This window comes from Scyliorhinus torazame, chromosome 30 (assembly GCF_047496885.1).
Source record: "Scyliorhinus torazame isolate Kashiwa2021f chromosome 30, sScyTor2.1, whole genome shotgun sequence".
NCBI classification, from domain to species: Eukaryota; Metazoa; Chordata; class Chondrichthyes; order Carcharhiniformes; family Scyliorhinidae; genus Scyliorhinus; species Scyliorhinus torazame.
Genome location: NC_092736.1, coordinates 5,230,328 through 5,254,764, shown reverse-complemented (window position 1 = coordinate 5,254,764; position 24,437 = coordinate 5,230,328). Strand labels below are relative to the sequence as shown.

Here is a 24,437-nt window from a genome sequence, read left to right as displayed (position 1 = left end):
TCTCCTGGATTCCCGTTTTGAATTATTAATGACTGCCTTATCTTCATGTCCCCTTATTCTGGTCTCCCCACCCCCCATGTGGAAACATCTTCTCCACATCTATCCTTCCATTGTTACAGACCGTACCAAGCATTCCCCCCTCCTCTCCTTTCAAGGTGTGGCGATGCCGGCGTTGGACTGGGATGGACACAGAAAGAAGTCTTGCAAAACCAGGTTAAAGTCCAACAGGTTTGTTTGGAATCACTAGCTTCTGGGACGTGGCCCGTTCAAGGAGCTATGCTCCAGAAGCTAGTGATTCCAAATAAACCTGTTGGACTTTAACCTGGTGTTGCAAGACTTCTTACTCTCCTTGCAAGAGAAAGAATTCCAGTTTGTTCAATGTTACATACTTTCGGGAGCGGGGGGGGGGGGGGGGGGGGGGGGGGTTTATTGCTGGGCGGTATAGTGGCACAGTGGTTAGCACTGCTGCCTCACAGCTCCAGGTCCCAGGTTCAATTCTGGCCTCGGGTCACTCTCTGTGTGGAATTTGCACTCTTTCCCTGCGTCTGCGCGGGTTTCCTCCGGGTGCTCCGGTTTCCTCCCACAGTCCCAAGATGTGTAGGTTACGTGGATTGGCCATGATAAATTGCCCCAGTTTCCAAAAGGTTAGGTGGGGTTACTGGATAAGGTGGAGACGTAGGGTGCTGTTTCCAAGCGCCGGTGCAGACTGATGGGCCGAATGGCCTCTTTCTGCACTGTAAATTCTATGATTTTATGATATGTGTTATTCTTTGGTATTTTGTGAAATTTGTATAAAATTTTTTTTTCAATTTGAATAAAAATATTTCCCAAAAAAATCCTTTCCGCTCTAGTACCACGATTGTAAATCTTTTCTACACTTCACCGGTGCCTCGATTGCCGTTTTATATTATGGAACGCAGAGCCATGCACAGCACACTCAGTGTGGCTCAATCAAGATTTTATAAAAGTTTCAGAAGTTCTCTGCTTTTCAATTCAACTCTCTGGAAATGTGAATTATCTCTTCGTTTTTAAAAAAGTTTTATTAACTTGCATCAATACTTTTAATGATTTGTGTATTTGAACTACTTCGAGACCCATCTACACTGCTCCCACATTTGGATTCTATATTTTCCAAAAGCTAGGTCAAACGCACCAGCTCACATTGGGACCAAGTTGCCACGTTGCCAATTTCACAGTCAGCTGTTTAATTAGGGATTAGGGTAGCAGGCTCCCTCCCTTTAGTGAATCAGTTTGGTGCCAGCCCATCTCAAGTATCAGGTTTATTTTGTACAACTTAAGTTGGACTCAAGCTCAATCATTCGGTTCCTTGCTCAACACCACATGAATTACGCAGCAGTGCTCGCGAGCAGGAACGAGAATGAGGGCCGATTTCCCTGGGGTGCCATCCAGGCTCTGCAGGGTGACCGAGCTCAGCCCAGACCAGGGATCAATCCCTAGCTCTTGCTGCTCAGTATGAATCAGGGGAGAGATGTCTTTGCCTCAGGCAGGACGACCTGCAAATTGAAATGAAAAATGAAATGAAAAAATGAAATTAAAATCGCTGGTCACAAGTAGGCTTCAAATGAAGTTACTGTGAAAAGCCCCCAGTCGCCACATTCCGGCGCCTGTTCAGGGAGGCTGGTACGGGAATTGAACCATGCTGCTGGCCTGCCTTGGTCTGCTTTCAAAGCTCTTTAGCCCTGTGCTAAACCAGGCCCAGCCGCAGGTCTTTCAACAGAGAAACTGATGAAAATATCATGGGCCTCCAGAAACATGACAACGGAGTGAGAACAATGAACCTAATCAGTTAATTACCAGCACAAGAGCACAAGAGGAGCAGAAAAGTTGAATCATTATCACACCCACGAGCTGGTAATATTCTGTTGCGGCTACCCTACCCCAACCCAACAGGAAATGTCACTCTACATTATTTCAGCAGTCTAGAGGGTGGCGCAGTGGTTAGCACTGCTGTCACACGGCACGGAGGACCTGGGTTCGATCCTGGACCCTGGTCACTGTCCGTGTGGAGTTTGCACATTCTCCCCGTGTCCGCATGGGTCTCACCCGCACAAACCAAAGATGTGCAGGGCAGGTGGATTGGCCACGCTAAATTGCCTTTAATTGGAAAAAAAAGAATCGGGTACTTTAAATTTAAAGCAAAATTCAGCAGTCACACAGCTCGTACACGCAACACACAAACCCCAAGTATATTCCTTTCCTAATCATAAAAAGTAAAGCTGAAGGAAGCTACTTGTCAATCTCACTCAGGCTTCCATTGAAAACTCAGATCACAACATCCAAGTGCCTTGTCAATGATTGGCTGGCTGGCACAATCCAGCCTCAGTGGATGCTGGTAAGCTCAGCAGAGAAGCGAGCTTGTGCTTTTAACTCATGCAAGATAAGTGTGTACAAGTGCAATCACGAGGATTGTGCAGTCCCTCTGCAAACAGTCTCAAAATTCACATGTGCGCACTTTCCAGCACAAAGTTATCGAACACAGGTTGAATGATGAGGGCCGTGATGTTCTTTCTTTATATGTTTTGAGGCCCACTGCTGCCCTGACAGTGCGTGACCAACTTAGTAGTAATCAGGAATTGAACCTGGATATCATTCCGGGCACTGCACTTACGACTGCAAATTTACATTGGTGTGCAGAGGAGACAAAATGGACAAGAGGGCTTGCTCATCATATCGTGTCTGAAATATCCATCATTAAGCTCAGTGGCTCTTGCCTCTTGCCTTTGAGTTAGACGGTTGCGGGTTTAAGTCTCAATTCAGACACGTTGACCACACAATTAAGGCCAACATTCCAATGCAGTCCTGAGAACATAAGAACATAAGAACTAGGAGCAGGAGTAGGCCATCTGGCCCCTCGAGCCTGCTCCACCATTCAATGAGATCATGGCTGATCTTTTGTGGACTCAGCTCCACTTTCCGGCCCGAACACCATAACCCTTAATCCCTTTATTCTTCAAAAAACTATCTATCTTTATCTTAAAAACATTTAAGGAAGGCGCCTCAACTGCTTCACTGGGCAAGGAATTCCATAGATTCACAACCCATTGGGTGAAGAAGTTCCTCCTAAGCTCAGTCCTAAATCTACTTCCACTTATTTTGAGGTTATGCCCCCTAGTTCTGCTTTCACCCGCCAGTGGAAACAACCTGCCCGCATCTATCCTATCTATTCCCTTCATAATTTTATATGTTTCTATAAGATCCCCCCCGCATCCTTCTAAATTCCAACGAGTATAGTCCCAGTCTACTCAACCTCTCCTCGTAATCCAACCCCTTCAGCTCTGGGATTAACCTAGTGAATCTCCTCTGCACACCCTCCAGTGCCAGTACGTCCTTTCTCAGGTAAGGAGACCAAAACTGAACACAATACTCCAGGTGTGGCCTCACTAACACCTTATACAATTGCAGCAGGAAGCACTGAGGGAACACTGCATTGTCAGGGCTTCAGGTGGGAGTTTAAACAGAGATATCACCTGTTCTCTGAAGAGGATGTAAAGATCCCATAGCACTATTTCAAAGTGCAGCATGGGAAATCTTCCTGGTGTGATGTCCAAAACGTGATTTTGTGGGAGCTTGCTGGCCCCAATTTTGGCCATCAGATCTCCTACATTCCGATTACACTTCAGTGGCATTTAACTGGCTGTAAAACATTTTTGGACAGCCCATTATCATCACAGAATTTACAGTGCAGAAGGAGGCCATTCGGCCCATCGAGTCTGCACCGGCTCTTGGGAAGTGCACCCTCCCCAAGGTCAACACCTCCACCCTATCCCCATAACCCAGTAACCCCACCTAACACTAAAGGCAATTTTGGACACTAAGGGCAATTTATCGTGGCCAATCCGCCTAACCTGCACATCTTTGGACTGTGGGAGGAAACCAGAGCACCCGGAGGAAACCCACGCACACACGGGGAGGATGTGCAGACTCCGCACAGACAGTGACCCAAGCCAGAATCAAACCTGGGACCCTGGAACTGTGAAGCAATTGTGCTATCCACAATGCTACCATGGTTATGAAAGGCCCTATAGAAATGCAGGAATTTAAAAATATTTCTTAAAGATAACACTTTTGTGTGTGACTCGGGAATGTGACAGTGTGATGCTGCGCATGTGCCCAGAGCTCCAAAACTCCTCTTGAAATGTTCTTAGCTCCTTACGCAATCTGTTAAATTCTAGAACCTTAGTTAGGCCACACTTGGAGTATGGTGTTCAATTCTGGTCGCCACACTACCAGAAGGATGTGGAGGCTTTAGAGAGGGTGCAGAAGGGAATTACCAAGATGTTGCCTGGTATGGAGGGCATTAGCTATGAGGAGCGGTTGAATAAACTCGGTTTATTCTCACTGGAACGAAGGAGGTTGAGGGGAGACCTGATAGAGGTCTACAAAATTATGAGGGGCATAGGCAGAGTGGATAGTCAGAGGCTTTTCCCCAGGGTAGAGGGGTCAATTACTAGGGGGCATAGGTTTAAGGTGAGAGGGGGAAGGTTTAGAGTAGATGTACGAGGCAAGTTTTTTACGCAGAGGGTGCCTGGAACTCGCTGCCGGAGGAGGTGGTGGAAGCAGGAACGATAGTAACATTTCAGGGGCATCTTGACAAATATATGAATAGGATGGGAATAGAGGGATACGGACCCAGGAAGTGTAGAAGATTGTAGTTTAGTCGGGCAGCATGGTCGGCACAGGCATGGAGGGCAGAAGGGCCTGTTCCTGTGCTGTACATTTCTTTGTTCTTTGTTCTTTGCAGATCTCTGTTAAACATGCAGCATAAGAAATCTCACCCACTCACAGTCAGCTGTACTTTAACTTTGGAAAAACAGTACAATAGAATCCCCACTATTAAAAGGATTATGCTCTGGTTGAGGTCAGTTTGCGCTCCGTGGCTTGTGTATCGCGGCTTTTAGATGTGAACGGTTATTGTGTTGTGAAGTTTCAGAGAACTGCTGCTGGAATCTCAGTGGCCAAGGTCACAAGCAGTCAAACCCACAACTCCCAATTTCATGCTAATTTCTTCTGTACCCCAGGTTACAACAAAGTAACAATGCATTGATTCAGGTTTGGCGGATTGGCCATGCTAATTTGCCCCTTAAGTGTCCAATGGTTAGGTGGGGTTACTGGGAGAGGGTGGAGGTGTGTGCTTAAGTAGGGTGCTCTTTCCAAGGGCCGGTGTAGACTCGATGGGCCGAATGGCCTCCTTCTGCACTGTACATTCTATGACCTCTGACAATGTAGCACTCCATCAGTAAAACACTGCCGAAGTTACGATATCCCCAGGTCGGGGAGTGGGATTTGAACCCATAACCTTCTGGCTCAAGAGGTGAAGACTTACCCCAGTGAGGGAGGCAGCGGTTCAAGAAGACAGCTCACCACCGTCTTTTCAAGGGCAATTAGGGATGAGTAATAAATGCTGGACTAGCCAGTGGTGACCATGGCCAGGGTTCTCCCCCAACCGGCGGGTGGGCCGTACCGGCGCCAAAGATTGGCGTGAACGGACTTCCGGTTGCGGCAGGGATGAGCTAGCCGCACGTTTCGGCGGCTCCAGCTCCGACGGAACTTCGGGCTCTTTTAAGAGCCCCAACGGGGACTTGGACGGCCGTAAAACCCGGTGCGAGGCGCGAGGGAAGGGAGTCCCCCCCGAACGACGGACGGAAAAACCGGCGGCTGCAGCCCGAAGGATCTGCAGCCAGAAGGTCAGAGGGAGTGGAACAAAATGGCGGCGGAGAAACCACAGGTGACATGGGGGCCTGAGCAGGACGAGGTGGTGAGACGGTGCGTGGACCTGCTGAAGAAGGAGGTAATGACCCCGTTGTTACAGGCAATTGAGGGGCTTAAGGAGACTTTAAAGACCCAGGAGACGGAACTTCGCGTGGTGGAGCAGAAGGTGTCAGGTATTGAGGACGAGGTCCTGGGCCTGGCGGTCAAGACTCAGACGCACGAGGCACTTCATAAAAAGTGTGCTGACAGGATTGAGGCCCTTGAAAATGGAGCGCGAAGGAAGAACCTGAGGATACTAGGTCTCCCGGAGGGTGTGGAAGGAGTGGACTGTGGAGCGTACGCAAGTAAGATGCTGAGCTCACTGATGGGTGCTGAGGCCCCTGCGGGCCCCATGGAGGTGGAGTGGGCAAATCGGATCCCGGCGAGAAGACCAAAAGCGGGAGAACCACCGAGGGCGATAATCGTGCGATTCTACCGCCTTAAGGACAGAGAAGAGGTCCCGAGATGGGCTAAAAAGGTGCGGAGTAGCAGATGGGAGAATGCGGTGGTAAGGATCTACCAGGATTGGAGTGCGGAGGTGGCGAGAAGGAGGGCGAGCTTCAACCGAGCCAAGGAGGTTTTGCACAAAAGGAAGGTGAAGTTTGGGATGCTGCAGCCGGCAAGACTATGGGTCACGCATCAGGAGAGACACTATTATTTCGAGACGGCGGAGGAAGCATGGTCCTTCATCAATGAAGAGAAACTGGACCGGAACTGAGGGACGGATGCTGCAGGGAACTGTTATTGTTGTTATTATTGTTTTTGTTAATGGGATGATGAAAGTTAATCGAGAAGTAAACAAGGAAGGGGGGGGACACAGGGGAAATGTGGGCGCCGGTGAGGGGGGAGAGGCGGGACATAGTCAGAGAATGGGGAAGGAGAGGGGGAGGGGAAAGGGAGCTGCGCCATAAGAGGCGGATCAGGTAAAGGGATGTTCCCGCGCCAGAAAGAATAAGGCGGGAAAACAGGCGCAAGGTGGACGGGAGTTCCCTCACACCGGGGGGGGCCGAGGAGCGAGCAGGAGTAGCCGGGGTCAGTTGAAGTCAGCTGACTTACGGAAGTGATTTGGGGGGAGCAATCAAGCAAGATAGGGATCTAGCGGTGGGGGGGGGGGGGGGGGACAACTGGGTTGCTGCTGCGGAAATCCAAAAGGAAATGGCTAAAGAGAGGGTGGTCGGGGGCGGAATGCGACGCTGGGGGAGCGAGCGGGAGCGCGGAGGCGGGATATGGGACTGGCCTAGAGCAGGTAATGGCTAGTCGACACGGGAGGGGGGCAGGTAGCCCCCCAGTGAGGCTGATCACGTGGAACGTGAGAGGCCTGAATGGACCGATAAAAAGGGCCCGAGCGCTCGCGCATTTGAAAGGACTAAGGGCAGATGTGGTTATGCTCCAAGAGACGCACCTAAAGGTGGCGGACCAAGTTAGGCTAAGGAAAGGATGGGTGGGACAGGTGTTCCACTCAGGACTGGACGCAAAGAACAGAGGGGTGGCCATTTTGGTGGGGAAACGGGTAGCATTTGAAGCAAAGAACATCATAGCAGATAGTGGAGGTAGATATGTAATGGTGAGTGGTAGGCTGGAGGGAATGGAGGTCGTGTTGGTTAATGTGTATGCCCCAAATTGGGACGATGCGGGGTTCATGAGACGGATGCTGGGGCGTATTCCGGACCTGGAGGCAGGAAATTTGATTTTAGGAGGGGACTTCAATACGGTGCTGGACCCGGGGCTAGATAGATCCAGCTCAAGTACTGGAAGAAGGCTGGCAGCGGCCAAGGTACTTAAGGGGTTTATGGACCAAATGGGGGGAGTGGATCCATGGCGATTTCTTAGACCCAGGGCTAGGGAGTATTCCTTCTTCTCCCACGTCCATAAAGTGTACTCCCGGATAGATTTTTTTGTTCTAGGAAGGTCGTTGATCTCTAGGGTGGAAGAAGCTGAATACTCAGCCATAGCGGTTTCGGATCATGCCCCACATTGGGTGGACCTGGAAGTAGGAGAGGACAGAGAGCAGAGAACACTCTGGCGATTAGATGTGGGACTGATGGCGGATGAGGGAGTGTGTGCAAGAGTGAGAGGGCGTATCGAGAGATACCTGGAGGTCAATGACGACGGCGAGGTCCCTGTGGGAGTGGTCGGGGAAGCACTAAAAGCGGTGGTCAGAGGAGAGCTGATTTCTATTGGGGCCCACAAAAGGAAAACAGAGGCCAAGGAAAGGGATAGATTACTGGGGGAGATTTTAAGGGTGGACAGGGAATTTGCAGAGACCCCGGAGTAGGAGCTGTACAGGGAGAGGAGACGACTCCAGACCGAGTTTGACCTTCTGACCACCAGAAAGGCGGAGGTACTGTGGAGGAAGGCACAGGGGAGGAGGTATGAATATGGGGAAAAGGCTAGTCGCCTGTTGGCGCACCAACTGCGAAAGAGGGCAACAGCGAGGGAGATGGGAGGAATTAGGGATGAAAGGGGAGACACTGTGCGAAGGGCAGGAAAGATAAATGAGGTGCTTAAGACCTTTTATGAAGAACTGTATAGGTCTCAGCCCCCAGAGGGAGAGGAGGGGATGCGGCAGTTCCTGGACCAGTTGAGGTTCCCGAAAGTGGAGGAGCAGGCGGTGGCAGGCCTGGGGGCGCCGATTGAGGTGGACGAGGTTATTAAGGGACTGGGAAGCATGCAAGCAGGGAAGGCCCCGGGGCTGGACGGGTTCCCGGTGGAATTCTACAGAAAATATGTGGACTTGTTGGCCCCGTTGTTGGCGAGGACGTTCAATGAGGCCAGGGAAGGGGGGACACTACCCCCGACAATGTCGGAGGCGACGATATCGCTAATTTTGAAGAGGGACAAAGATCCGATGCAGTGTGGGTCCTATAGACCTATTTCACTATTGAACGTGGACGCCAAACTGCTAGCAAAGGTGCTGGCATCGAGGATAGAGGACTGTGTCCCAGGGGTGGTGCACGAAGACCAGACAGGGTTCGTAAAAGGGAGACAATTGAATGTTAACGTGCGACGGCTATTAGGGGTGATAATGATGCCCTCAGTGGAGGGGGAGGCAGAGATAGTGGCGGCAATGGACGCAGAGAAGGCATTTGATAGGGTGTAGTGGGAGTATTTATGGGAAGTGTTAAGGAGGTTTGGGTTTGGGAACGGATTTATTCGCTGGGTTAGACTACTTTATGGGGCACCGACGGCAAGCGTAGTTACAGGTCGACATAGATCGGAGTATTTCCGATTATATAGGGGAACAAGACGGATGCCCGCTGTCTCCATTGTTGTTTGCGCTAGCAATTGAACCTCTGGCCATGGCGCTGAGAGACTCCAGGAAATGGAGAGGGGTGACTAGAGGGGGAGAAGAACACCGAGTCTCGTTATACGTGGATGACCTATTGCTATACGTGTCGGACCCAGCGGGGGGGGATGACAGAGGTTATGCGAATCTAGAGGAGGTTCGGGGAATTTTCGGGGTATAGATTAAACATGGGGAAGAGTGAATTATATGTATTACATCCAGGGGACCAGAGTAGAGAGATAGAAGGCTTACCGCTAAGGGAAGTGGAAAGAAACTTCCGATACTTGGGGATTCAGATCGCTAGGATCTGGGGAACCTTGCACAGACTTAATCTGACACGGCTGGTAGAACAAATGGAGGAGGACTTTAAGAGGTGGGACATGCAGCCTTTAATCGCTGGCGGGCAGGGTGCAAGCAATTAAGATGATGGTCCTCCTGAGGTTCTTATTTGTATTTCAATGTCTCCCTATTTTAATCACCGGGACCTTTTTTAATAAAATAGATAGGAGCATTACGAGCTTTGTGTGGGCAGGGAAAGTTCCGAGAGTAAGGAGGGGGTTCCTTCAGCGCAGTAGGGACAGAGGAGGACTGGCACTACCGAACTTGGGAGATTATTATTGGGCCGCCAATGTGGCAATGATACGTAGATGGATGATGGAGGGTGAAGGAGCGGCGTGGAAAAGGCTGGAGAGAAGGTCCTGTAAAGGGACGAGTCTAGAGGCGCTGGTGATGGCGCCGCTACCGTTCTCACCGAAAAAGTACACCACGAACCCGGTGGTGGCGGCAACACTGAACATATGGGGACCGTGGAGGCGACAGAGAGGGGTGCGGGGAGCCCTGGTGGGGTCCCCTATCAGGAACAACCATAGGTTCGCCCCAGGAAGAATGGATGGAGGATTTCAAAGCTGGTACCAGTTGGGAATTAGGAAGGTGGGAGATTTATTCATAGATGGGACTTTTGCGAGCTTGGGAGCACTGGAGGAAAAGCATAAGTTACCCCGGGGGAATTTCTTGAGATATATGCAGGTGAGGGCGTTTACTAGACAACAGGTGAGGGAATTTCCGCGGCTCCCGACACAGGGGATACAGGACAGGGTGCTTTCAGGGGTGTGGGTCGGAGAGGGCAAGGTGTCAGAGATTTATAGTGAGATGAGGGAAGAGGGGGAGGAGTCGGTGGGCGAACTAAAAAGAAAGTGGGAAGAAGAATTAGGGGAGGAGATAGAGCAGGGTATGTGGGCTGATGCCCTAAGCAGGGTAAATTCCTCTTCCTCATGCGCCAGGCTTAGCCTGATTCAATTTAAGGTGCTACATAGAGCACACATAACGGGGCAAGATTGAGCAGGTTCTTTGGTGTGGAGGACAAATGTGGGAGGTGTGGCGGGAGCCCGGCAAACCACGCACATATGTTTTGGGCGTGCCCGGCACTGGAAGGGTATTGGAAGGGAGTGACGGGAGTGATCTCGCAGGTGGTGAAGGCCCGGGTCAAACCAGGCTGGGGGTTAGCTCTATTTGGAGTTGCGGAAGAGCCGGGAGTGCAGGAGGCGAAAGAGGCCGATGTCGTGGCCTTTGCGTCCCTCGTAGCCCGGCGCAGGATCCTACTCATGTGGAAGGAGGCGAAACCCCCCCGGACTGGAGGCCTGGGTAAATGATATGGCGGGGTTCATTAAACTGGAGCAGATAAAGTTTGCTCTGAGAGGATCGGCTCAAGGGTTCACCAGGCGGTGGCAGCCATTTCTCGACTACCTAGGGGAACGTTAGAGGGAAGACGGATGACCAGCAGCAGCAACCCAGGGGGGAGGGGGGGAGGAGGCTCAGTTGAGTATAGGCCAATAGAGCACGAGGTTTTGTTACTTGTATATTATTATTATTGTTAAAAAGTTTAAAAATTTCTGTTTTGTTACTGTTATCGTTTCGCGTGTTTTGTAAGCGGGAAAAATGTTGCTCAGGGAAAAGAATTTCAATAAAATATATTTTTTTAAAAGATTGGCGTGAACCACTCTTGCGTCGGGCCGCCCAGACGTTGCGGAATCCTCCGCACTTCCGGGGGCTAGGCCGGCGCTGGAGTGGTTGGCGCTGCGCCAAAGGGCCTCCGCCGGCCGGCACGAGTTGGCGCATGCGCGGGACCGTCTGCGTGTTCTGGCGCATGTGCAGAACCGTGGGGTGATCCCTGCGCATGCGCGGGGGGTTTCTTCTCTGTGCCGGCCATGGCGGAGCTTTACAGAGGCCGGTGCGGAGGGAAAGAGTGCCCCCACGGCACAGGCCCGCCCGCGATCGGGGCCCGTGGGACGGATTTCTCCCCCCCCCCCGCCCTCCAAGGACTCCGCAGGCCGCCCACAAGAGCCAGGTTCCGCCGGTATGGACCTTGTCCATTTCACGCCGGCGGGAGTGGCCGAAAACGGGCGGCCGCTCGGCCCATCGGGTCCCGGAGAATTGCCGGGGGGAGGGGAGGGGGTGGGGGGCGGCGGCGGCCCGCTGCCAACGGCCCCCGACTGGCGCGACGTGATCCCCGCCCCCGCCAAAAAACCGGTGCCGGAGAATTCGCCAGCCGGCGTCGGAGCGGCGAGGTGGGATTCACGCCGCCCCCCAGCGATTCTTAACCCGGCGGGGGGTGGTCAGAGAATCCGGCCCCATGTCTGTGAATACATGGTATAAATGCAAGTTGTTGTTGACCCGCCACCGTGGGAGATCCAATCATTTCAAACTATACCTCTAGCTGGGTCCCAATGGATAACTGGTACTCTTTCAAGCGCACTTTGCAAGATTCCTACTTCCTCCCTTTTCACCAACATCTGGGACTGTGACTGGTTAATTACTTTTCAACCCGACATTCACACTGGTGAGCCAATTGGAGAATATCCTTGATTCTTCAAGTAAAGTATTGCCGTTGCTGAGTATATTTGCTGTGTTAGTTTAAACGTACGATAGGAAAGACCAGACTTCAACTTGCACTGCGCACCGTGATCATGGCAGTAACAACACTGGAACTCTGAGCGCTACACACCGGTGTGGTGCAGCTGGAAGTTCTCTCTCCAATCAGCACCAAAATCAGCCATTGGAAGGCAGGTGGTTTTATACAGTTTAAAGCAACGGTTTCACAGGCCTAACATTACTCGTCCCCGAAATGCAGGTGAAAATGCTATACATCGTGCTTTTCGAATGTCACGCAACCTGGGAATTGAGGGAAATACGGGCAAGGATATGGGTCTGCCGTGTTTATCCACTGCAGGCTGGTGTCGGTGAGGCGATATCATGTGACTCCGGTCTCGGTGAACCCGCTCCACCAAACCATGATGTCGCATTCCTCGGGCGGAATCCAAAGTGGGATGAAACGGCATCTGCGGTGGCAAGAGAGAAAAAAAGAAAAGTTTTTAAATACCACCCACCATCCTGTCATACAGACGCACCAATGGGTCAATCGCCTACATGCACACTTTTGAAGAGCATCTCCTGCAGGGAACATAATGTGGAGAGCAGCATACCGATAGCAGGTTGCTTTCCATCTGCCAGACACCATGTTGTCTTGTGTTCAGACAGCTGAAGCGACTCAAGCCTTACAGCCACTCAGCCAAGCACAGAATCAACAACTTGTATCTATAAATTGCCCGTTACTGTAGTGAAGGATCCCAAGGTGCCTGACAGGAGCATATTGAGACATATATGGCATGAAGCCACATGTGGGGATGTCAGAACAGGTGAGCAAAAGCTTTGTCAAAGCGGTAGGTGCTTAGGAGCATCTTGAAGGTGGAGGGAAAGGTTTCGGGAGGGAATTCCCGAGCTTGGCAACTGAAGGCATGGCCATCAATCCCAGAGGGATTAAAATCAGAGAGGTCAGAATCAGGGAAGATAAATCTCTGAAGACAGCTAAAGAACCAGAGAGGGGAACGGCCATGAAATCGGAACACAGTGAAGAGTCGGATTATGTTTTATGACAGTCTGCAGAGGCACCAACTTCTCTCAGTGCGCAGAGGAGGAGAGTGACACATGGGTTCCCAATGCGGCGTAAACCTACTACAAAGCGGAAAATGTTCAATTCAGGAGCAATAATCAATGACATTCATCCATCCTGGTGTAAGGAGCAGGGCCAGTTGTACAATGCCTTACTTACTCAGAGTGGCAAACACCTGGTGTGTGTGTTCACAGAGACACTGCATGAAAACCTTTGACAAAACACCAGGAACAGTCAGCCGGGAAAAGCTTTACACCACCACGGATCAATCCCAACACTGGACCATTTCTGGCACGAGCACAGACAACCGCCACATCAGCCAGGTTACGGAGTGAATTCTCACCAATGTCACCACCTGGATTACATATTGGCACCAATTTATTATGGAACGGTACTGGTGATAATTTAGTGAGATGGGCCTCCTACGCAGTACTTTAAGCTGCTTCATATAGACATAGAAAAATAGGAGCATGAAGGCCATTTGGCCCCACTCCGCCATTCATTCTGATCATGGCTGATCATCCAACTCAATAACCTGATCCAGCCTCGACCCTCCATTGAGCCCCTTCGCCCCAAGTGCCAAATCTAACTGCTTCTTGAAAACAGTGTTTTGGTCTCAACTACTTCCTGTGGCAACGAATTCCACAGGCCGGCCATTCTCTGGGTGAAGACATTTCTCCTCATCTCGGTCCTAAATGATCTACCCCGTATCCTCAGGCTGTGACACACCCCCCATCGGGAACATCCTTCCTCCATCTGCCCTGTCCAGTCCTGTTAGAATTTTATCGGTTTCTTTGAGATTCCCCCCTCATTCTTCTGAGCTCCAGCGAATGCAATCCTAACCGACTCAACCTCTCCTCATATGTTCGTCTAGGCGTGTTTGCCATTTTAAGTGAACGCAGTGTGAAAATGCCGCACAAACAAGGTTACACTCGACAGGAACAGTGAGGCACTTTTTCACCCTGTTGATACCCAGGCTGCCAAATCGAGGGGCTCCATCAGCTGATGGCTCCATCAGCTGATGACTCCAGCTCCTTTATGTCCAGTTACAATGCAAATCTATTTAGACCCCACATCTGCTGCCTGAACCCAAGGAACACCAAGTGGAGTCAGCCCAAAGCCCCTTCACATTATCAGCACGCAGATGTGCTGGGGTGGCGGTGTGTGTGTGTGCTGCTTTTGTGATGTTCAGGTTTGTCTCTCTCACCACCTCCCATCCAAGACTCACAGGAGAATGATACAATTCCTTTGCATTTGTACATACCCGGTCTCCGTGGGAACCAGCTCCCATATTAAAACCAGAAGAGCAGACATAATACACAGTGCCTGTGACATTTTGGCTGCTCTCCATATGCAATGCTCTCCCATCAACCTTGCTAGACAGGCAGCAAATCTTAAGTTGCCTCTGGTGACAACTCTGTGTACACCAAATAGTGGCAGCAACTTTACATGGAGCCGAGGCAATCAAGCCTTTCACTACCAGCTCCTCTGTGGTGAACAGTGGTCATGTGAAGCTCAATGGACTCTTAAAGAACAAACAGGCTTGGAGCAAATGTCTCGGACTTCAGCTGCCGTATCGAACAGTGTCTGTGTCTCGATGCCACGTCACAAGAGGCGCCCTGAAGAAATGCTCTTAACATCTTCCAAATTCATGGGAAAAGAGATGTGATAACCATAGTCCTACCTCACCACTCTTACCCCGGCTAGAGTCATTCAGGGTCTGTTCAGAATCACTGGAGCACACTCAGGACAACTGTGAGTCTGTACCCCATTGTCCTGCACTGTGTCAGGCTGGCAATCTTATTACGGGAACGCCAATTGCAGGATTCCTGTGCTGCTGCAGCACCAACATCAGCCCACAAAAGCCTGGTGAGACTGGCTGGTTAGGAGTAGTTTGTAGCAGGGGCTCCGAATTATTAGTGAGTGCCGACATCTCTAGCTCCGAACTTGATGAGGTGAGCGGCACAAGTGTAACGGAGTGCCACATTCTCGTGTGGATTCCAAACACCATTAGTGACGGACTAGCTGGGTCGAATGATCCTTTTGGGCAAGCAATATAAATGCACTGGCGGAGGACATGCACCTCAGCGCAGCAGCGCAGCGACATCCAGAGTAGACAAGAACCATCACCAATAGGTTCCCCCACTGGCCCTACGTACTGAGGTGTGGAACTGAACTGCACAGATTAGGGAGGCCCCAGTGATCCATTCCTAGTCTGTGCTGAGTTCGCTGAACTCAATCAGAGCAACATTAAAGTAGCTACCACTAGCCAATCCCAGACCAGATCCCAGCAGTGGCTAGGATACTGGATTGAAACCCCAATATTTTTGGTTATTTTGTAAGAATGATTCGCTCTAGGAGTGACTGCATGAATAAATAGGGCTTTGATATTTCTAACAAAACTTTATTATAAATACAATATTAAACTTTTAATTCACACCTAAAAGAACAGCTTACAATTATCCCTTAACACAACAATATAATTTCCTATGAAATAACAAAAAAAACATGCAACTCTTTATCCAGTTTACGATTAGCAGAGCACACAGTAATACTTGCTTTATAAAATTGACTTGGCTCCAATTGGAACCCGTTCAGATTCTGGCTGAACATCTTCAAGTAGCTGCTTCAACTGGGTTGTTTCAGCCTCTTCCTTGTCTTCAGATGAGACTGCTCTGCTTTAAAATATTATTACGTTTTTGTTTTTAAAACTATCCTACTTGGACAGAATTGTGGACTCAGAGTCAGGCAGATCAGAACTCAGCTGGGCAGGGCCGATGTAGCGATGCTGCGGAAGACCCACCGGAGGTTGAAGGACGAGGTGAGGCTCAGGAAGGGTTGGGTGAGTCAGGTATTCCACTCGGGGTTCAATAGTAGGGTTCGGGAGGTAGCAGTGTTGGTGGACAAGAGGGCGGGGTTTCAGATGGAGAAGATGGTAGCGGTCCAGGGGGTAGATATGTGATTGTAACTGGGGCAGTAGAGGGGAGGTTGATGGCGTTGGCGAGTGTATATGGCCCCAACTGGGACGATGCAGGATTTGTGAAGGGAGTGCTGGGTGCCATGAGCTAATAGTAGGAGGAGAATGGAATATGGTGCAAGAGCCAAAGATGGACGGGTCTCAACTGCGCACGCTGGCCCAGTCGGAGGGGGGCGCGGCAATGGCGATGACCGGGTTTATGAGAGGGATGGGAGACGTGGACCCGTGGAGGTTTCTACATCTGAGGGAGTGGGCGTATTCGTTTTTCTCCCTGGTGCACAAAGTGTACTCGAGGGTAGACTATTTTGTCGTAGGGATGGAATTACTGGCTGGAGTCAAGGGACCAGAGTATTCCGCGATAGCGATCTTGGATCATGTGCCGCATTGGGTGGATGTGGTCTTGGAGAGGGGGGTAGCCCAGAGGCCGGGGTGGAGAATGGATGCGGGGTTGTTGGGGGACCAGAGTTTCTGCGATTCGATTGGGAAAGTGATTGAGGAGTATGTAGGATTTAATTGTACAGGAAAAGTGTCGCAGGTGGTGGCATGGAAGGTCATGAAGCAGTAGTGAAGAGAGGTGGTCTCGTTTAAGGCCAGGTTGGACAAAGAGGAGAGGGAGGAGTGCCAAAAGTTGATAGGGGAAATGTTGGGGGTGGACTGGATACCCGGGAGATGCAGAGCCGACCCTTCTGGACAAGATGAAGGAGCTTCAGGCAACGTTTGACCAGTTGTCTACGGGGAAGGCGGTGTGACAACTGAGGGGGGCAAGGGGAGCCGTTTATGAATGTGGGGAGAAGGCAGAGCGGACCGGAGAGAGGCGGCGGTGAGGGGGATAGCACGCGCAGGGGGGGTGGGGGGGGGGGGGGGGGGGGGAGGAAGAATTGTGAGGAATTTTATGAGAAGTTGTATAGGTCAGAGCCACCGAGAGAGGAGCGAGAGATGAGGGAGTTTTTGGATGGGTTGGATATCCGAGGAGGACCCAACGGAGTGTGGGTCTTAAATGCCCATATCCTTATTGGATGTGGGTGCCAAGATATTGGCGAAGATGTTGCCGGCAAGGCCGGAGGGGTGCCTCCCAAAGGTGACAGGAGAAGATCAGACAGGATTTGTGAAGGGAAGTCAGCTGTTATCAAATGTTAGAAGGTTGCTAAATGTGATCGTGACACTGGCCGAGGGAAGGAGACGGTGATGGCGTTAGGTGTTGGACCGGGTAGAATGGGGGTATCTGATGGCAGTCCTAGAGAGATTTGGGATTGTGCCGGGTTTACGGTGTGGATACAGGGTTGTTGGGGAACCGATAGCGAGTGTTGCTATGAACAATGAGTTAGGGGTACTTTGGTTTGCACCGGGTTACTTGCGTTAGCGATAGAGCCATTGGTCTAAGGAATCCGGGGTTGTTGAATGGGATAGTGAAAGGGGGGATGGAACATAGTGTGCGCTGACGATTTACTGCTGTACATCTCAGAGCCAGGTACATTGGTGGGGAACATAATGGGACTGCTCTAAAGGTCATTCTCTGGCTATAAATTAAATTTAGAGAAGAGTGAGTATTATAGTGTCCCAGCCAGGTGTGGGGCCGGGTTGGGGGCTGCTATTTCACAGGACGGGAACCCACTTCAGGTATTTGGGAGTGCAGGCGGCACGTGACTGGAGGGGGGGCTCCGTAGGTATAATTTTACTTTTTTTTTTTAAAAAAGCATGTGGACAAGGCGGTCTCCTCGTTTATTTGGGGGCGGGTCCCGAGCTTCCCAAATTTATTATATTCTCACTGGCTGGCGAACGCGGGTTGGGGGGGGGGGGGGGGGGGGGGGGGGGGATCCCGGTGAGTCAAGATGGAAGAGGGCTCGTGTAGGGGGCCGGGACTGAGGGCGCTGGTAACGGCTTTGCTCCCAATGGCTCCGGGCAAACACTCGGGGAGCCCGATGGTGGTGGCAACGTTGAAGATCTGGAGACAATTGAGACAGCATTTTAAGTTGGGGGCTGGGTCAGGGGGATGCCGATTAGGGGAATCATAGGTTCAAGCAGGGGAGGCTAATGGGAGGTTTTGGAGATGGGAAACAGAGGGGAATCAAGGTCATGAAAGATTTGTTCCTGGGGAACGTTTTGCAAGGCTGGAGGAGACGTACGGGTTGGCGCAAGAGGAAGGGTTTAAGTAACTGAAAATCTGAGACTTCGCGAGGCAGGAGTTTCTGAGCTTCCCAATAGCGCTGGCCCCTTCGTTGTTGGGGGGGGATACTGTCGGCAGGGTGGTTGGAGAAGGGGTGTTGGCCATTTATGGGAAGATTTTGGGGGAGGATTGGGTGTCCACGGAAGGGATTAAGGCTAAGTGGGAAGAGGAGTTGGGGGAGGTCATGAAACAACTCGGTGCTACGAAAAGTGAATGCCTCAACCTCAAGCGCGAGGTCGGGGCTGAAGGTCGTGGAGAGTGCATCTCACAAAGGCAAGGGTGAGCCAGCTCTTTGAGGGGGTGGAGGATGTTTGCGAGCGGGAGGGCCCCGTAAACCATATACATATGCTTTGGTCCTGCCCGAAGCTGGACCGGTATTGGAGGGAGGTTTTTAACATCATCCCGGGGGTGCTACACATGGACTTGGAGCCGGGTCCCCTGGAGGCCATATTCGGGGTGTCAGGCCCATCCGAGCTGCAGGCGGGTGAGGGGGGCAGACGCTTCAGCCTTCGCCTCGCTGATTGCTCGGAGGCGGGTCCTGCTGCGGTGGAGGCCAGCTTTGCCGCCCTGTGCCTTGGCATGGCTGGGGGACATGTTGGATTTCCTGACCCTGGAGACGGTGAAATTTGCGCTGGGTTTGTCTTTTCTGTTTCTCTTTAACTTATTTTTGGAATTTGCGGGTCGAGGTTTCAGGCTGTATATTGATGGGGTGTTCTTGCTGTTGTTTCTTTTTCTTTCGCTGTTTGTACGTTGAAAATTATGAAAATGTGGTGAATGAAAGAATTCCCGGCTTGGGTCACTTGGAACTTGCCTCCTCTCTCTCTCAAAGCCTCTCCAAACTCACTGCCTCTCTGAGCTCGACCCGGTAAGGACCTCACTTGCCCAAGTAGGAAAACACATTATCTCTGCAGGCTGCAAAAGCACATTAACTCTCCAGGGACCTCCCCAGTAAATCCACATTCCATTAGCCTAGACTGAAAAATACATTCCTTGCAATTTCACCTATTTACCAGAAGCAAAACAAAATCCTTTTAAAAAGCCTAACCAATGCAGCCAAACACACTGTACCCCCAGGCTTTTAACCCTTAACTTGAATCGTCACACTGGGACTCGGAGCGACTCTTGATCATATTGTTAAATTTCCATTCGGGTGACACATGAAGTACATGAAGCAGTTATTCATGAAGGCTCCACCTTCTGAACCTTGCCGCTCGCCTGAGGTGTGGTGACCCTCAGGTTAAACCACAGTCACTCAGGTCTCCCCCATCAAAGGGAAAAGCAGCATATGGTCATCTGGGACTATAGAGACTTTACCTTACTTACATAAAATACAAAAAAAGTATACACACTTTCAGAAGATTTTCATTAGAAATTTGGTTAAAAGTTAGTTCTTAGATTGTGGTTGTGTTGGTGAGGCTGGCATTTAGTGCCCAGGTGACAGTGAGATACATACGTACAATTTACAGTGCAGAAGGAAAGGTTATTCGGCCCATCGAGTCTGCACCGGCCCTTGGAAAGAGCACCCTACCCAAGCCCAAACCTCCACCCCATCCCCGTAACCCAGTAACCCCACCCAACCTTTTCTGGACACCAAGGGCAATTTAGAATAGCCAATCCGCCTAACCTGCACATCTTTGGACTGTGGGAGGAAACCGGAGCACCCGGAGGAAACCCACGCACACACGGGGAGAACGTGCAGACTCCACACAGACAGTGACCCAAGCTGGGAATCGAACCTGGGACCCTGGAGCTGTGAAGCAACTGTGCTTACGTGCCCCCCTCACCCCAAGGAGATGACTCCTTGAACCAACGTACATAGCGTAACGTCAGTGGTAGTGGTTTTATACATTAGTGGCTGGCCAGGACACTTCAGAAGGCAGTTTAAGAATTAAGCACCTTGGTGTGGGATTTGTGTCACTTAAAGGACCAGATAAGGATGACCGGTTTCTTTCCCTGCAGGATATTTGCAAGTATGTTGTGTTTTTACAACAATCGGACAGCTTTGTGGTCAATTCTATTGTTCAGCTTCTTAGTCCCAGATTTCATGCACTGAATTGTGATTCTCAAACTGTCCTGCTCAGAATTTACTGAATGGCTGACAGCAATGAATGAACCAAAATAGAGGAGGCTAGCATTTATATCCCTCCTTTCGCAACCTTAGAACATCCCGAAGTGTGTCACAGCCAAGTGTAGATGCTGTTGTAATAATGTAGGAAGTGTGGCAGCCAATTTATGGACAGCAAGCACTGACAACAGTAAGATAATGATCATATTATCTGGAATTCAATGATGTTGCTCAAGGGATAAATACTAGTCAGGAAACTTGGGAGTTCTACCCTGCTCCTTCTGGAATACACCCATGGGATCTTTTTTACGTTCACCCTCCTCAGGGCCCTTCGCTTAACATCTCATCGAAAAGATGGCCTCTCTGATGGAACAGGCGTCCCTCAGCACTGGCATTGTAGTACCAGCCTGAAATATGTGCCCAAGTCCCTGGAGTGGCGTTTGAGCCACAGAATGTACAATGCTAACAAAAAAAAACCTGACGGAATAGAGAGATTAAAAACCACCTGGGGAGACAGCTCCGATCTGCAATTCCTGCAGATACTGAATCCTTGCACAACATTAACAGGGGTCAAAACTGACAGAGGTGCACTGGACCCAAACTGGTACATTTAGCAGTGTAACTAATCTGGTGGAGCAGTCAGTTCAATGCCAGCTTCTTGCACAACTTCAAATATTTCATTGTGCAAGCAGACGAGGAAGGTTTGTGGGGGAGTATCATGGAGAAATGCAAGACCAGAAACAAGAGTATTAAACTGTGACAACAAAGGGCAGCACGGTGGCGCAGTGGGTTAGCCCTGTTGCCTCACGGCGATGAGGTCCCAGGTTCGATCCCTGCTCTGGATCACTGTCCGTGTGGAGTTTGCACAATCTCCCTGTGTTTGCGTGGGTTTCGCCCCCACAACCCAAAGATGTGCAGGGTAGGTGGATTGGCCACGCTAAATTGCCCCTTAATTGGAAAAAATTAATTAAGTACTGTAAAAAAATTTTTAAAACGTGACAACAGGGCAAAAGGACACAAGATTCCACCGACAGCCCTGATTCAGTGGGTTGCACCCATACCTCCGAAGCAGAGTGTTGTGGGTTCAAGTTCCATCCCAGAGACTCAAACACACAATCCAGCCTGACACTCCAGTGCGGTACCGGGGGGGGGGGGGGGGGGGGGGGGGGGGTGCAAGGCACCGTCAGCCCCCTCAATTGGAAAGATCCCGTGGCACTACTTAAAAAGAGCAAGGGAGTTCTATCTGATGTCCTGGCTAACAATTATTGCTCAACCAACAACACTACATTATCTGGTTGTTATCACATTGCTGTTTGCAGAAGTTTACATGTTAGCAAATTGGTTACGGAGGTTGTGAAAGGCGATATATAAATGCATGTCTTCGCGTTGGCCAGCTGTATACAACTTGAAATATTATGTCTCACTTCTTTCAGGAATAAGGAGCCGACATTTTGCCACCCTTTTCTGATATCTCAAACCTTGAAAGAACTGGGTTAAGAGATCATGGCTCCTCTCTGCTCCATTGCAAGCTCCTCAATGTGTGTAGTTGTGTGTGTGTTTGAACCCATCGGCCTGGGAAGTCAGAAGAAAGATGACTCAACCAAGAATGGTAAATTCAGGTCAACACTGTCAAGCGGTAGTAAAAATGGTTTACCAACAACAAACCTACAGGCATCCTGTGCCTTTAAGGGTAGAGACTGGTGTTTTGCAAACTCAGTGGAATTCTGCGCAAAGATATTTTGATAATGAACTCCATACGCAGAAAGAGAGAAAGTCAAGGGGGAAGGGTAGCTCCACAACACAAACAGAAAGACCTTGAACAGGACAAATGACAGCAGCCAGGAGGGACAGTAAACACAGATAGTGATGACACAGCTCTATCCCAGTGACCTTCTCAAGGACGACTGTTCTGCCACATAATTGCATTACATTTCGCGATTACATTTCACCAACACAATCTTGGTGTGCAGCTCCCAGCAGGAATCACGCAAATTCTTCACTTTCTTTTCCAGTTCTCAAGGAGTAAATTCTTAAGCTACAGACCCACACAGCGTTCCTTCATGGGCTGCGGCGCTAAAGGAAGAATGGAAAACACTGCAGTAAAGTACAGTCCCAGTACCCAGGACATGCACTTTCAAGCAGGGGTCACTGATATGGGGGTTAGGAATGGTTAAGCAGGATCACTAACCCCCCCTTCTAAATCAATGGGACTGAGGCCAATTATCATCTGCCCTACTGATGTACGAGGTCCAGCCCACAGAGCTCTGAAAGGCACACAGTGCGAACTGACAATGACTTCACAGAGAAAAAAAAACAAGAGTTACTGGTTCTTAAATCACTCAATAATACAATTTTATTGGAATCAAGCAACTATGTCAGATAATCAGTTTCTCAGGCCGGGAAGGTCCTGTCAAAAGTAATCATCCCCCCTCACCCACTGTGCACTCTCTCATATCCATACATCACTCCTTCAGCCAAAACACCATGTCTGCCCCTCCTGAACGAATTGATCTCTCCACCAACCCTCTCCCCGAAGGAGACTGCCACTTTTCGAATCTAATCTTGTCTTCAATGCAGAGTTGGTATCTGTGCCTCCTGCTTACACAGTCTGTTTATTTGGACAATTTATTTCAGTTCCGCTTCTGCCTGTCTCTCACAGTTTGAATCACCATGGTTCAGTTGGTAGCATAGTCACAACACAAATACATGTGGCCCAGTCATCCACCAGCCTTGGAAACATCGGCAAATCGCACAAGTCCACAACTCCTCTAAATTGCCTTCAATGTAAAACAGAGAGATGGAAGTTAAAAGTGGCACGGCGTTCGATTAAAAACCGCAAGGCTTGTTTTCACAGACGAGCTAGAGATCATTCCACCCACCCAGCTTCTCACCACATCCTCCAATGCCAGTATCCACCACATTCTTCAGCCCCTCCTCTGCACTGCACCCCTTAAACCGTCCCTTTTCCAGAACGCCTTTTGACCCCATTTAATGCCCTTTCTTGGGAACTTATTCCACAATTTAAGCTAACAATCTCCCCACAGGCTCACCTTTCTAACCAACTTTCCCAATCTCACAATTTGCCAATTTACAAATAACCCTGAACATTTCAATCTTGTTTCCGAAGAAATCACACAGTTTATCCTGCTTACTGCAGTCGCGCTGGCTGCCCAGTTAGTCCAATTTAAGGTTATTAACACCGATTTGAACACTGGAACCCAATGTAAGCAGATTGAACAGCTGGATGTAGTCCCTCTGCCCTTTTCAACCTTCTTTTCCCCTTTTCACCCACGGATGTTGCTACAACACAACAGGACATTAAGTGTCCTCTGACACTTCAAGCAGGTAGCCATGCTTCAGGCACGAGCCCCAACAGTGAAGGTCAACGGGTTATTCTACTATAGGAAGCATCACAATCAAATCTGATATCGCCTTCATCTAACATGCACACTTTCCACTGGACACTACTCAGGAATTGGCACCCAAGACTTATTTTTACCCTCCCGAGTTCAACAGCAGTTCACCAGCTGTGATCAGTTCATTCAGCGCAGGCTGGGGATTAAAGCTGGGCTTTTCCTGGTTGTACTATCTGCTGCCTCTGCTCAGGGAGACTATGAATCTGCTCACCCCCAGAAATATTTGCTACTGGCGTCACTTCACAGAATTTATTTGTGACTCAAAGTACATGAATTATTAGCACAGTATTAAGTCATCGGAAAAATTAACTGCACATTAATCACAGATTGGTCTGACGTCAAGTCGAGTGGAAAAAGACAACTAATTAAAAACATTACTTTCCCCCCCCACCCCCCCCTAACTAACACCACCCACTTCACACCCAGATTGTCCACTTTCAGCTCTAGAACCTTACCTAATTTCACACTTGCCTTCCTTCAAAATGATGTTCCTTATGCTTTTCTAACCTCCTTCCTCTATAGTCCCATCCTGCTCAAAGAAAAACTTGTCCAAAATCCTGTTCCCGCGCCGAGCCCTAATGCATCCTCCCTCCTGACCCGACCCACTTAGATGAAAATCTCTGTGTTTATCGACAGGTCACTGTCCAGCCTCAGCCCGCTGCCTCCTTCAGCCTCGCACCCAGCCCCTACCCTGGTCTCTTCGACTCTGTACTATGTATCCTCTCTCCTTGATCCCTAATTAGTGGAAGAGATTTCAACTCACTCAGCCTAGCAAGCAGAAACACTTGGGGGTTTATCCCTATGGAGGACGAAC

General features: G+C 50.0%; 1 protein-coding gene across 1 annotated transcript in view; it reads right to left on the bottom strand.

The window, feature by feature from the left end:
• Positions 1-24,437, bottom strand: part of LOC140404321 (CREB-regulated transcription coactivator 3-like) — a 114,087-nt gene that overhangs the window by 46,441 nt on the left and 43,209 nt on the right. The window contains 1 exon segment of the mRNA XM_072492700.1: positions 12,257-12,390. Within this exon segment, the coding sequence (XP_072348801.1) occupies positions 12,257-12,390 (134 nt within the window).